Source organism: Rhagoletis zephyria, unplaced genomic scaffold (genome assembly GCF_001687245.7).
Source record: "Rhagoletis zephyria isolate East Lansing unplaced genomic scaffold, Rhagoletis_zephyria_1.1 Rzeph_scaffold_05893, whole genome shotgun sequence".
Lineage (NCBI taxonomy): Eukaryota > Metazoa > Arthropoda > Insecta > Diptera > Tephritidae > Rhagoletis > Rhagoletis zephyria.
The window spans coordinates 1509-16303 of record NW_016162976.1 but is presented as its reverse complement, the minus strand read 5'-3'; the positions used below and the strand labels follow the sequence as shown (position 1 = coordinate 16303).

Sequence of the window (14795 nt, the reverse complement as noted above, 5' to 3'; positions counted from 1 at the left end):
CGGCCACAGGGCCACTTATCGTGTAAGTTTAAAGTCCAAATATTTCCTTTCAAATGGCTAAATTGTATTCTAAATATGAGCCAAATCGGCAATTAAATGCAATTTTTATGAATATCCCGACCCCAGCGCCACCTAGCGATTAAATTTTTAGTCGAAATATTTCCCTTCAAGGTGATGAAATATGTTCCAAATATGAACGAAATCGGTCCAGGCGTTTAGTAGTTTAGTGACATTCAATATACGGAAAACTCTATGAAATTGTGAAAACGTGGCGTCTCTGCATTCTTCATTTTTCGGCAATAACAAAAAATTTCAAACTTTTTAAAATCGAAAAACCTTCCACACAGAAGGCCAAAAAAAGTGCTTTTTACAGAATTGAAATCGGTTCAGCCGTTTGGTCAGGCATCGCCGTCATACGGAAAACATTTCATTGTTATACATATAGACTAGCAGACCCGGCGAACTGCGTCCCGCTCAAAATTAATTTTTTTATTGAAACATTTGGTCCAACGTTTTCGCCAGCAATTCACGTTTACGTTTGGTTTTGTGGTCGACAGAAGGCATATCCTCCTTTGCTGTCTTAAATAACCTAACGAAAGCGTTGTACCAGGAAGAAGTCCTTGCGGCTCGATGGTGAATAGTCCTTGAATCTGTATAGTATAATAATAATAATAATAAATTGGCGCTTACACATATGTTAGTGTTTGGCCGAGCATCTGTATAGTATAGTTGGTGGCAATTTCCAAACTGGTGAGTATCATTGGTCCACATTCTGTTTAGTTAAAGCAAGCACCGCAATGGTTCTGATGGTTGATTTAACGGATGTAATTTGGCTTTCATCACTGGTGCCTCCGAATTGACGATTTTTGGCAATAATCGTAATCCGCACAAAAAAATTGTCAAAAATATTGTCAATGTTTGCTGCATAAATTTTTTTTTGATGACCTGTGTAATAAGTATTGTTAATTAGTCAATACCCACATGTTTGCGCGCCTTCAAACACTTTTCGTACTGTAAAACAATGAGTCAATTCAATTCTACGCATATCTATAATACGTGTATCGAATTTCAACCAAATTGGACCATAAATAGGAATTTTTGGAATAGATCGGTCCCTGGTCCACCTATCAGAAAAAAGTATCCTATATTTTAATCCTGGCAATAAGCTACCTACATGCCAAATTTCAAGCAAGTCGCACGATAAATAAGATTTTTTCCAATAGATCGGTATATGGTCCACCTATCAGGAAAAATACCCTTTATATTAACCCAGGAAATAAGCTATCTACGTGCCGAATTTCAAGGAAATCGGACCACAAATAAGACTTTTTGGAATATATCGGGCAAAAGGCTACCAAATGCATTTTTTTTATCGTAGCTCGACTTTTGCGCCACCTATCGGAAAAAATAAAGCTTTGTGACCCCTCCTTCTAAACACGTTTAAAAAAAGCAGCAACTTTTCGAATCGGTTATGAAACATAGGAAAAAATGTTTCCCAATTGATTCTAGCTCACAATGAATTTCACAATTATCCGAAATTTTCCAAGCTCACAACGAATTCTCCACCATTACATCGTCCAAAATCATCAAATCATGCGATAAAATGCAAAATTTCGTCGAAAAAAAATCAAACTTTTCGGGTTCTTCCGGATTTTGCCGAGTTTTCCACTTAGAATTTTCCTTTTTTTCCTTTCGAAAGCCATTCCGAAGGAATCGCACACAAAATTCCATACAAAAAAATCAGTTTTCGATTTTTCCAATTTCCCGCCTTTCCCGGAGGGTTACTCAAAATTGTCTTTCGTAAAAACCTTCTCCTGGCAATTACAAACATCTAAAAAAATTTTTGCAAATCGGTCCAACCGTTCTCAATTAATGAATTACTAAGTATACAGTTTTCACTCCATTTTTTATATATAGAGAGATAAGCACGATATGGGAGGCATAGAAAAAATTACGATGAAAAAAAACAATATATTTTTTCTCTAGTTCAAAACAATCCTATCTTTTAAGTTAGAACCAACAACACACACCCACAAAATTTGATTGAAATCGGTTAAGCGATTTCGGAGATTATCGTAAACGAACACAGTGACACGGGATTTTTACATACTTGCAGCTGCTCGTAAACGACGGTTTTCGACTGAGTTTCAGTTTTTTTGCAAAAGTATATATGTATATGTATCTCTTCATGTCATAAATATATCGATGGTCCTCTACAATAACGACACAATTTAAAATTCAAAAAATAAAAGCTCGTACTATTTTTAAGTGGCTCATTTCTTTAATCGTTGTCTTATTCACATATAATCTTTACTACTTACTTTAGTTAGGATTAGACATGGGTTAGCCAAGAATTAGAGACATGAGCCTCTTAACAGTAATAAGGGATTTTTTTTTTTAATTTTGAGTTGTGTCGTTATTGCAGAGGACCATTGATATGTGAATTGATATATTTCGATAATGAAATAAATGCGAGCATAAATACGATTTTTGGTTATATATACATATGTAACTCAAATTCAGCGCCACCTGGCGGCAAATTTTTTTTCGGATGAATTCTTTTTCCAGTTATCAATACATATTTTGAATCTGAGGATAATCGGACCAGAAACACGATTTTAAGAAATAACTCGACTCCAACGCCACCTGGCGGCTCTTTTTTTGCAATGGTATTGTTTTTCCTATTGTCAACACATATCTCGAATATGAGGAGAATCGGACCATAAATAAGGGTTTTACTAATAACTCAACTCCGGCGCCACCTAGCGGTTGTTTTAATAGTTATTCTGATATTCGGAAGGTAGACAAACTCAAAAACCAAATATCATGAAATTCGGCCCAGCCGTTCTTGAGTTATAAATGGTGTAACTAACACGACTTTGTTTTATATATATAGATAAGTTATTTTAGTATTTCATTTTCAGTATTTCAATGATATGTTTGAGACCAATTAGAGAATTACATTGGAGTTTAAGTTTGAGAAACAGTTTTATATTCATACAAAGAAAAAAACCCATTTTGTAAAGAACGCTTTGATCCTCCACTTGAGTACTGTTGAGGAAGAACGTTGGAGATGTGAGAAATACTTTAGTTTCAATTTAATCCCAAGCTGAGCGCAAACCTAAATGTTTGTTGGGATCATTCGCACTTTTTTAATTTGGCTCTTAATTAGCTGCTCAGGGTGACCATAAGTGCCTTGCATAGTCTCCATCATTGTTGCCACGTTGTTAAAATTGGCAACGAGTTTCATAAATTCCGCCATCATAGCCGTTAACTTTTGTCGTACATACGAGTCAAATACTCTGAGGAAGATTCGCCGGTATCCGTTGCTGCTACTTGTTGCGTAACTGTATGGCTCCCAGAAGATCCAGTGGCTGGCGGCGATCGGATCACTTTAGTGGCTTTGACATTTTTTCTAACAAAAATAAAGTTGTTCATTTTATGGGTGTGAGAAAAAAATATCCTCTTTATAATTTGGAGGGTTCATTTAAATATAATATTTTTATTCCGCTTGACAATGCGACAAGGAATGAAAACTGTAAAACGAGAATAGCGAACAAAGTATACAAAGATGAAATTATCGATTATGTTAATGAGGTAAAATACAAAGTCCGGAGTACAACATTCCTAAAAAAACAGCGTTACAGCCAAAATCTATTTATATTACTATTTAATGTGACCTGCGGGGTAGATTATCTCACCTAGGCCCTCAGGTTGTCCATGGCCACTCTCATCGTGCCAGATAACCGGCTAACAACAGAGACCGTTTCGACCGATAACCCTCCTTTCCCGGTAGCTAAGACACTTGAGCGCTTGCTACTCCCGCCCTATACGTACCACCTAATCACCAGTAAGGCATGAGTAAAGTGCACAGCACAACAACGGCAGTTAACGCCATAAACAGCCAGATAACTCGTGATCTGAACCGAAACCGCCCCTGTGAGAGACAACTCCTGGTAGCGTTGGATTGGTCAAGGGCGTTTGATTCCGTCAGCCACTCCACGCTTCTTGAAGACATAGGCTCTCTCCCACATAAGCTCAAACGGTGGTCGACTTTCATTAGTAATTTTCAGGGATTAAACCAGAAAATCGAGGAAAATTAAACAGGGGGTCCACAGAGTGGTGTCTTTTCCCTGCTTCTGTTTATTAGTATATCTCAAAGCTCCCTCACGCACCAGAGCGTGTCGTGACGACTGCTCGCCAATGGCTCCAGGAATTGAATTGAATGACTTGTGCTCGAAAGTAAACGGATACCTCTCCGAACTTTCTCGCTTCGTTCACTGCAAGGAGCCTAGCTCTCCCGCCTACCAGCTGAACGAAGGAGGTCAAACTACTGCTGGGAATTCACGTCGTATAAACCAATTCCGCCACAGTACCACCGATACACGACGAGGCTCAAATTCTCCATGTGAAGGAGCACAACACGTTGCTTTGTAATCAGTTCTTAGTAGGGTGCACAGACGTGGGCACCCGAGCAGACACCTGCTTGCCGGACGAAGTCCAGAGGTTCATAAAATAACCGCGCCAACAAGCCATAAATGACATTCACAGGGAGTCGGTCTCGACATAAACCAACTCGACACCTGACGTGAACGAGCCAAAGTTTCTTCTGCCTAGGGAGACTTGCACCACCATCGCCCAACTTCGCCCTAGCAGCGGGCTACGTGAGTAGGATAAATGCGGATGTGCCCGATGAGTGCCCGGCATGCGGATAGTCCCTCAAGACTACGGTGACCATATTAACCAAAGTAAAATAAAGGCCGCTGTGGTGTAGTGGTAAGCAGTGCGCGCTTTCACTCACCAGCACCTGGGTTCAAGCCCTGGTCAAAGCAACATCGCAAAAAATTTAGGAAAAGGTTTTTTCTTAACAGCGGCCATCTCTCGGCAGGCAATGGCAAACCTCCGAGTGTATTTCTGCCATGAAAAACAGTCCCTCCGCTTTGTGTGACAATATCAAGGCGCACGCCACAAGTTCGAGGAGAAACTCGGCCAAACTCTAACATATGTGTAAGCGCCAATCAATTTTTATTATTATTAATAAAATAAAATAAAAACTTTTTAATATACAACGCTTTTATAAATGGACTAAAAAGTAGAAAATAATATTTCTCAGTCCCACAGAATTTGTTTTGATAACTTTTGATTTTGAAATTTTAGCAAAAGTCATTATAAACAATTAATGACATTGAAAACGAAAAACGTGGAGCGCATGCAGTACAAAGCATGCGATTTCATTGACAATAGTCAAACTACATAACATTCTACAGCGAAAGTACAAATTGACATCGATTTTAAGCGTTCGTTATTCACATGCCCACATACATATATATGTTACTTTTCATATCAATTGAAATGTATTACATGCGCCCCACGTTTTTCATTTTCAATGTCATTAATTGTTTATAATGACTTTTGCTAAAATTTCAAAATCAAAAGTTATCAAAACAAATTCTGTGGGACTGAGAAATATTATTTTCTACTTTTTAGTTCATTTATAAAAGCGTTGTATATTAAAAAGTTTTTTTATTTTATTTATTTTCTACTTTTTAGCTTGTCTGTACAAAATTTTGCAATAGATATTAAAATAATTCAACTTGCAGTGAAACAGAACAGGTTGTTTGCCCACATTTAGTGTATGCCTACATATGTACATACATACATATAGCAGCAATTAATTTCATTTAAAAAAATGGCGTGTCGAGTTGAGCGTTCTTTTGTCGCTCGATTACAAAAAAATGCAGCTAGTATAAATGGTGGTCTGGACATACAACATTCAAAGTGGTCTGGACATACCACATTGCAAGTTGATAAAAGCGTTGTAAAAAATAATATATCTCAGTCCCATAGAATTTGTTTTGATAACTTTGATTTTGAAATTTAAGCAAAAGTCATTATCAGGGACGGATTTTTAGGACCTAAAAACCTATAAAAAAAGGCAAAATAAAATAGCAAAGAGAAAAGGCAGGATTGAAAACAATGGAAGCAAAGCCTAGAAAAAAGCGAAAGAGGAAAAGCACTAGGTATGCAAAAGAATGCACTAAAAGAAAATAGAGCAAAAAATACATTTATTTTAGAAATGTTTATATTACAACTAAAAAGAGAAAAACTATGAACTAGTTTCATTATCAGCTTGAAATAAACTTGATTCTTTCTCTTGTAATCCCTAGTTCACTTGTGTTAAGTGCCACCAGCTCGAGTTGATTCTCTCCATTGGGAATCTATGATTATTATTAGATTTACTCGGGAGAAAATCGGGAACTCCCGGGAATTGATTGGCTGTATTGAAAATTTGTTTTCTCGTGGTGTTGTATGAATCGAATTTCCGTCATCCCTTGTCAAATTTGGTTTGGAGACAAACCGGTTTCGGCGTTGTGCCATCTTCAGTGTCATTTTTCGTTCTCCAAACGAGAACTTTACTTTGAATCTTTGACTAATTATCCTTGACTGGTGATATTATAGGCCAAAAACAGATATATATAGCCGATTTAGTAGCGCATGTGCACGACTAAAGACCTATCCGGATCCAAATCCATCAATAAACAGCCTTTTAATCCCATTCGACAATGTGTTTTCACTTATTTGACGACAAATGCCACCAGCGAAAGTACAAATTTGATATCGATTTTAAGCGGTCGTTATTAATATACCCACATACCCACATACATACATATATTACTCTTCAATTTCAAATCAGGCCTATTACATGCGCCCCACGCTTCTCATTTTCAATCTCATAAATTTTTTATAATGACTTTTGCTACAATTTCAAATTCAAAAGTTATCAAAACAAGTTCTATGGGACTGAGCAATATTATTTTCTAATTTCAGTCCATTTATAAAAGCGTGGTACATTAAAAAGTTTTTTTAAATTTATTTTCTACCTTTTAGTATTGTCTGTATAAAGATTTGCAATAGATACTAAAATAATTCAACTTGTGTGAAAAGAGAACAAAAGACTATGCAAGCAAAATGTTTAGTATATGCCTACATATGTACATAAATATGTACATACAGTCCATATAGCAGCAATTAATTTCATTTAAAGAAATGGCGTGTCGTCCATTTCCGCTGTATCGTATGTAGTGCATATTTTTAACTTCTTCTGGCGAGGCGATCACCAACCTCTAGAGTTTTTCTAATTGTATGTCTTTGATATGATACCTACGACGAGGTTGATATCTAGACTAGGTTTGCCATAAATACCTTTGCTATATTAAGTTGATAAAAGCGTTGTAATAAAATAAAGGAAAATTTTTTTTCAAAATGATTTGGGAATACGTACATACAACTTGTATGATAAAAAAAGTACCTTACCCATATCGTAATTTAAATCAAATATTTACCATGACTTCGCCATCCTTTTCTACCAAAATTTCAAAATTTTTTTGTGTATTTTTTTTTTGTTTTGGGAGAACCATACAATTGTCTTCAACTAGTTTTTTTTATGTAACAATTATTAACTGGAACAGAAGAATACATTTTCTTTAACATTGCTACTTTATCTGCTACTAAAAAATTTAATATAATCAAATAAAAGTTCAGAAATCAGGCTCAACTGGTTTTTTGCAAATATCGTAAGCGTTCATAAAAAAAATAATAAAAATTAAGTGAAAAATGAAGGCTTCAGTGAATTACGAACACTAAATGTCAGTTTTGAACCATGTGCATCAGAGGGTTTATTGTTCTCTTTCAGTGGAACTGGAAACTCAGCGTACAACACGATCCTGCGCACAACTTTCCCTGTGCTTTATAGATTGTACAAAGATTACCGATTAAATAGAAACCCTTAAGTGGGGTGCGAAACAAACTGGCGAAGGTTTTCATTATATTTCATAAGGGATACTTTTATTTTTCATATTCTGCGTTTAAAAATTTACCTCTGAATAATGCAGAGCCGATTTAAAGGACAGTTTAAAAAATAAAGGACAAAAGGCATCCTTTATTTTGAAAAAAATTATAAAGGACACGGGGTTAAAATAAAGGACTCTCCTTTAAAATAAAGGGCGGATGGTGACCGTACTCATGACTCGCAACACCTATTCGCATGTCCCTTAAACCCAACTCGACTAAAGCCCCTGCCTCTATGGACCTTCCTAGTCGGAGTGGCACACTCCCTGGGTCTCAAGTTAGGCATGGCTGAGTAGCCGCTACAACAACAACATACTGTGATTGATGCCATATAAACGATAATTATCTTCCCACGAAAAATAATGGCAGCCTTTTGGTACTTTTATTTTTCTATTTGGTATTTGTTTATCCTAAATATGGCACCTCATAGCTAAGGATGGTTCTCAACTCTGCTTGGTACGGTCTCTGCTTATAACTCTTAGACCGTTTTGACAATCAACACCAGAAGGTCACTGTACTCCTGAGCTTTATAAAAGTTGCGTTCGCGTAGCTGTTAGTTGTTCATGTTTAACCAAAACTTACAAGTTTTTGCGTTCGCGTACGCAAAAAACTTACAAAGTAGGGGAAATTGAGAGAGCAAAGTAACATTTCATTTTGAGGGGAAGCTGCTGCTTTCTGCTGGAAAAAATTTTGCCAACAGCAATTTGCCAACAGGAAAACAGCTGATCAAAAACAGTTGGTTGGCATTTACGCAAATCACAAAATTGAATTTGATGGTTTGGAAGTTAAAAATTACAAAATGCGGCTAATTAAACTTGTAAGAAATAAGTAGTTATTTGTTTAATCAATAAACTGTGCCAGTATAACACTTTGTGATGACTTTTCGTACGTTTTAAATTTTACACTTTTGAATGTAAACAAAAATTATATCAGCTGTTCGTCTAACTTGCAAGTTTCTGCAAATTTTCTGTTCGCGTACTATTTGGGATATTTTTCTCTTGTGAGAGCACAGATGACATTTCGCCGGAATTTGGCAGTTGGTTGGTTTTTACTGGAGATTTTAAACGAACGCACCTAAAATCACAGAGAAAAGTGTTATTCTAGTCATTATCCCAGCTTAAAAATCGACTTTGACATCCCTGCTTAATGCACATACGAGCGAATTTTCATCTTTTCGTAGTGGACTACGCAGGGTGCACAGTTAGGACTCTCTGTGTGGTGTGCTGATGCTCCTAGGGAGGCTCTGAAGAGAGTCCCAAAGGAGCCCATTCGCGAGAGAAAAGTGCCTTCTCATTATATATGCGTTTAGGACTCCTTATATAGGAGACCCAGAAATCTCTCTCTCCCTCTTCGCCCACGATTTTGTCAAAAGGGCTCCTTAAGTCATCCGAAGATAACCTAGACGGAGTATTTTGGGAGTGATCCGATAATAGACCTATTTATTGTTTTTAAAGATTCTCCAAATTTAATTTTATCCATAATTTCAGAACGTTTAAATACGCCTGAGAAGCTCTAAAGCTAGCCAGTTGTTAAGCTTAAGTTTTTATGCGTTATTGCTTACCTTACAGCGTTTTTTGCGATATACCTTTCCAAAAACATTCGGAAGCGACGACTCGCTTGTTGATTGAAATCTTCATAGATACAACCCAGATATCCAAAGGCCGAGCGCTCCAAATGTGGAGTAGTAAGGACTCCCATAGTAACACCTCGAATGAGTGCTTTCGGAGCGCTTCGAATATGGAGTGAAAAGGGAGTCAAAATATGTTTTTTATCTCGTTCTTCTTTTCTTTGCAGCTAGTTTGTAAGATGAAAATTCAATCAATGCAAATTCAACCAAGAAGGGGGTCGTCGCTTCAGAGTTTTCCTGGGAAGGGACCCCGCAAAAAGCTGTTGACGTTATGGCAGTTGCGATAGCATTCGGAGGTAAGCAATAATGCATACATTTGGCTAGATTTAGGGTTTTAAAGGCGCATTTATTACAAAATTATCTGGTTCTGGCAACGAATCCAATAGAGGTTCCGTCTTAAGAAAATAAAAAAGATTTTTTATTTAGTATTTCACAGTTTTTCCTTTTTTACTGAATATTTAATATAGTAAATCATATTCTTTAATTTAAAGTTTTTTTAATAAAAAGAAATGAGGGGAAAATTTCAATTATTTAAATTACAAATTAAATTAGGAGCATTTAAGTCTATTATCGGAGCACTCCCAACACACTCCGTCTAATTATCTTCGGATGATTTAGGAGTCCTTCTCACAAAATCATAGGCGAATAGGGGAGTCCGTAGAGTCTTTTCGGATTATCTGAGTGAGATTTGTATTTCATATATACTGAGAAGGCACTTTTCTTCGGCGGATATGCTCCTTTGGGACTATTTTCAGAGCCTCCCTAGGAGCATAAGCGCACCGCACAGGGAGTCCTAATTGTGCACCCTATGGACTCCGCTTGTTGGCTGGGAATGAAAGGAAACCAATATAAAAAAAAAACACTTTGGCTCCCTATTCACTCTGCTGTATCGGATCATTCAAAATGCTCATTCGAGGTGTTGATGTGGAAGTCCCTTTTCGCTCCATATTCGGAGCGCTCCGAAAATGCTCCTTCGAGTTGTTGCTGTGGGAGTCCCTTTTCACTCCATATTCGGAGCGCTCCGCATTTGGCTAGCTGGGTTTGTACTATTTCATTCAAAAACGAAAGTATCATATGAATACATTGTATATTAATTAAAATAGTAATTTTTCTTTTGATGTAATCAAATTCGTCAATACGGTATCACTTAAATTATTAAATTTTTGGTGTACGAATATACTTTTTACATACTGTAAACATATAGTATGTATGTGTACATACTTATGTATACGCGTATGTGTGTATGAATATGACTAAATTGCTTGGTCTATGCAGTCTTTGCACATTTGCGTACTTCTTCTATCACCCTTTTTGATGAAATTGATTTCGCAATTGCCCAAATTTTGATACATTAATCTATTATTTCTTAATATTGATTTAATATTTGCTTTATGTTTCATTATTTCTCATTTAAGTACTCCTCTTTAAAATGGACAGTTTTGTTTTTTCCATTGTCACTTACCTAATCACGTCCAGCCATTGTGTGGTAAGCAACACTATGCCGAATGTGGCCCATAATATTAGTTTTTGCCCCATTTCCTATCAAAATGTTACCACGAGATACCCTGCTTTAATCTTAGTTAATAACCTCCACTTAATTTGCACTTTGATTGCTCCTCTATTGAATTAAATTTTATTTTCGTAGTTTTATTTTTATTGAAGTTTCGCTTTTGCTGAATATTGCTCGTCCCTTGTTAAGCAATCTGCTGTATTTGTTTCAAAAGAAGTGGCGTTTCTGTTTTTTATTATTGCTTTTTATCATTTCTATTTTTTATTTTCGTCACGTTCTTTATGTATGTACATACTAAATTGCAGTTAGTTGTTTGTTTGGTTTGTCCACTGTTATTGACGCTCCGCTCTCTATTTTACCAGTTTTCTCAAGAGTTTTCAGCACTTCCATATTCTTCTGGCATTTTCTTGGTCGTATTTTCCTTTTCACCAATCTTCACTGCATATTTGCTGCTATTTTAACGTTTTTCCGCATCGCATTGTCAAAGCACTTGTGTGTTAATACGTCTGTTTCAAAAGCATTTAACTAACAGCGTAATATTTGTGTGAAAATGTTTGTATGTATACCTGTATCTGACAACATAGTTCCTTCTCTCCGTTTCATTTTAGTAGCACTATAATGAGGCATTTACCGAGACCGTGTCGCACACGATCTTCAAAAGTGACACAATTCAAAATTTGGAATTTTTGAAATTGTACGCTAAAAATGTACACAGCGTTTACTTATATTTCAGCAAAAGCTGGAGCAAACTTTTGTTATAATTTGTTGAAAACCCCTAAGGTAAAGTCTCCCTTGCCTAAATGATTAGCATGTGCTAAAATACAGTTTCTCCCATTTTCTGCCAAACATGTAATTTTGGGTTGTGTCTTCTTTGAAGATCGTATACGGTATGTACATATGTACTAGGGATGTTTCGAATGTCATATTTTTCACATTCGCGGACGCGAATTTTCGGAATGCGAATGTTAGGAATATTTAACATTAAAAAAGCTATAATCAACTTAATAGGCGGCATACGCGGTGCGTCTGACTCGCGAGTCGGTTTGGATGAGTTAATGATATGTGAATATGTGTAAGTTACACAGACATGACTCTGGTATGACTCTGAATGACTCAAATGTGTGTTGTCGAAAGGCGAATCAAAACGTACACAGTTGACTCGCGAGTCAGACGCACCGTCTATATTGCCTATAAGTAATCGATTTTATTACTTAAAAATTTTGTCAATTATTAGAACATTGAACGAGTGGTTAACCTTTATAGTGTTTTTTTTTGTTTGTAGTAGTCAAAGCTCAAAAGGGGCATATTATATTTAAAAAAAAGTAATTTTTCTACCTTTTCTCCCATCAGGCGACTTTTTGGAGGCTCGTATGTAAGGGTGGCTGCACTGAACAATTGTTCACTTGGAACGCTGGCGGGTGGAGCGCTCAAATATTTGCAGACCAGGTCTGTCAATTTGTCGTATTTTACTTTAGTTTTCCACCAATCGAGAGGATTTTAACCGAGATAAGCTCCTTTTTCTTTAAGATAGGCCTTCAATTGAGCTTTAATTTCACATTTTTTAATGTCTCCAGACTCTACATCCGAGCCTTCGCATTCGCTTGAGGAATCTCAAATTATTTCTAGGTTGCTTATAAGACTTTTAGCAGTACTTTTTGAAGGCCCATCAATGTTGCTTGATATAATATTGAACCGTTTAGCGCCTGAAGTTAAAAGCCAGTTATTGTCGGCACCCTGGCTAGACAGACTTAGAGCCATTTCAACAATATTAGAGTGGACTCTCTGCCCATGTAGACATTCGCATTCGCCAAACATTCGTATCATTTGATGCGAATGTGTAAAATAATGCGAATCATTCGCATAACGAATGCCAATGCAAATATTCGCAACATCCCTGATATGTACATAGTACAAGGGCGTACCCAGGTAGGGGCAGGGAGAGGAGCTTATAAGACGAAGTCGAACTTAAAAAATTTATAATAAACAAAAAATATATATAAAAATTGTGTACGTAGTCAAGCTCGTAACTATGCTCTCAATTTGCACTTAACGCCGGTGTTTTTCTGCTTTGATACATTGAAGCAACCACAACGTTCTTCATCGTCAAACTTGCCTGCCTGGCATAATGTCAATTTGCTCACACTCGCGCCTTTCTGCTTTTCTTTTCTTCTTTTTAAGAATAGTCTCTCTTTCCCCCTTTTTTCTGTTACCACATTTCCCTGCAGTAGCTGCTAGGCACTTTTCGTCTTACCTTTACGCTGTTTCTTTGTGGGCGAAAGAAACCACACGTAACGGTACGAAGATTGGTAGATCGATTCCCAATGCTCATTTATGCATACCAAATTGATGAGAAATATCTTTTTGAAGCAGGATTCAGAGTCTATTGCGAAAGTTCTCGGTTTTCATTTGAGGCTATAGCTTTTCGGCGCCTATCACAATGTTACCCAAATGGTTTTATGGATGTTTCGTTGCTGGTGTGTGGTACTACCTACTAAATAACTACCATGTTCTGAACCGCGGAAAAATCGGTAAACCTCTCTTCGTGGTCTGAGGTATTGTCATAAAAACTGCAATTTACGACTGTTGGACCAAATATGTTAAGCTTTCTTGCTAGGCACAAGTTGTCGAGGCCTCCGCACAACTACACCAATCTCATGGCAGCTGTAATAGATGTCGCACGCTGCAAATTTTTTACAATCAAGCCCCGTCTGTCGCAATTTCTGTACTGGTATTCTGTAAGAAACCCGGCAGTTGGATTAAGGCGCCTTTCCTATCGAGGGGCTATTCCAAGCGCATATCCGTAAAGCGTAGTCCTTGTTTCGTGTGGTGGGTCGTCAGTAATTGGGGGCAATTAACACAGGCTGTTTTAGGTTTTCCATTGGATCCGTTTTTTTACTTTACGAGTCCAAAACCCAGTGCACAATCCATTTCTGGGAGAGCTTTTTAAGATGCTTATTTACATAGCTAGCTGATTGCTCCAAGACAAGAGACGCCCGCATGTAGCCGAATATAAAGCTGAATAGATGACGCTGAATTTATTAAGACTTAAACGACTGACCCGATCGAAACCTCCTCTCTTTCTGCCGGGAACCAAAGTTATAAAAGAGTTGGATACTGAATCTCGATCCAATGATCCCAAAGTACGCGAACGGCGACGCAAGAGTCGGGATTGAGTACATATATTGGTGGAACACTAACTGAATACCCAGAAGCACGACCATAAGGAGAGGAAAGATTTTATGGACTAACGAAAACCGCATGATGATTGAGAAGTAATTGAAGAGCTTGCTAAAACTCAAAGGCGTTTGTTACTAGAATAAAAAATGATTGAATAACAATTTTTTTATTGGTATATTAATTTGACACCTATGTACAATAGTTCCTGCCTACGCCCTGGTGTGCATACATACATATATATGTATATACATATATACAAGTTTATATATGTTTCTACCTACGTATATACATATATATCGTCGTTTAAAGTATAAAACCGCGTATTGTCATTCTGCAAAAGCGCGTAACTGATATTCGCTGCCAAAAATTGGACTTGCTCACACAAGCTCTTGGCTCAATCCTTATTATATACTAGCCAGAAATGCGATTGCTTTAAAAAAAGGAGAACCGTTTTGAAATACGAGTGTTTTTACTCTATAGGTTTTGCATTATCTTGATACACGGTTTTGCATTTTGTTGATACGCGGTTTTGTAGTTTAAACGACGATATGTATACCATTTGCTCAAATGCTGCTTTGGTTGTTTTCACACAGGCAGCAGTAAGCAAGACATTTTCTAAAGAGCAACCACTAC

At 37.0% G+C, this 14795-nt stretch overlaps 1 protein-coding gene across 1 annotated transcript in view; it reads right to left on the bottom strand.

Annotated features, from left to right (window-relative positions):
- Positions 1-11670, bottom strand: part of RNaseX25 (Ribonuclease X25) — a 25507-nt gene extending 13837 nt beyond the window's left edge. The window contains exon 1 of the mRNA XM_017628317.1: positions 10938-11670. Within this exon, the coding sequence (XP_017483806.1) occupies positions 10938-11011 (74 nt within the window). The 5' untranslated portion in view covers positions 11012-11670. The remainder of the gene's footprint in view (positions 1-10937) is intronic.
- Between the last annotated feature and the right edge of the window lie 3125 nt (positions 11671-14795).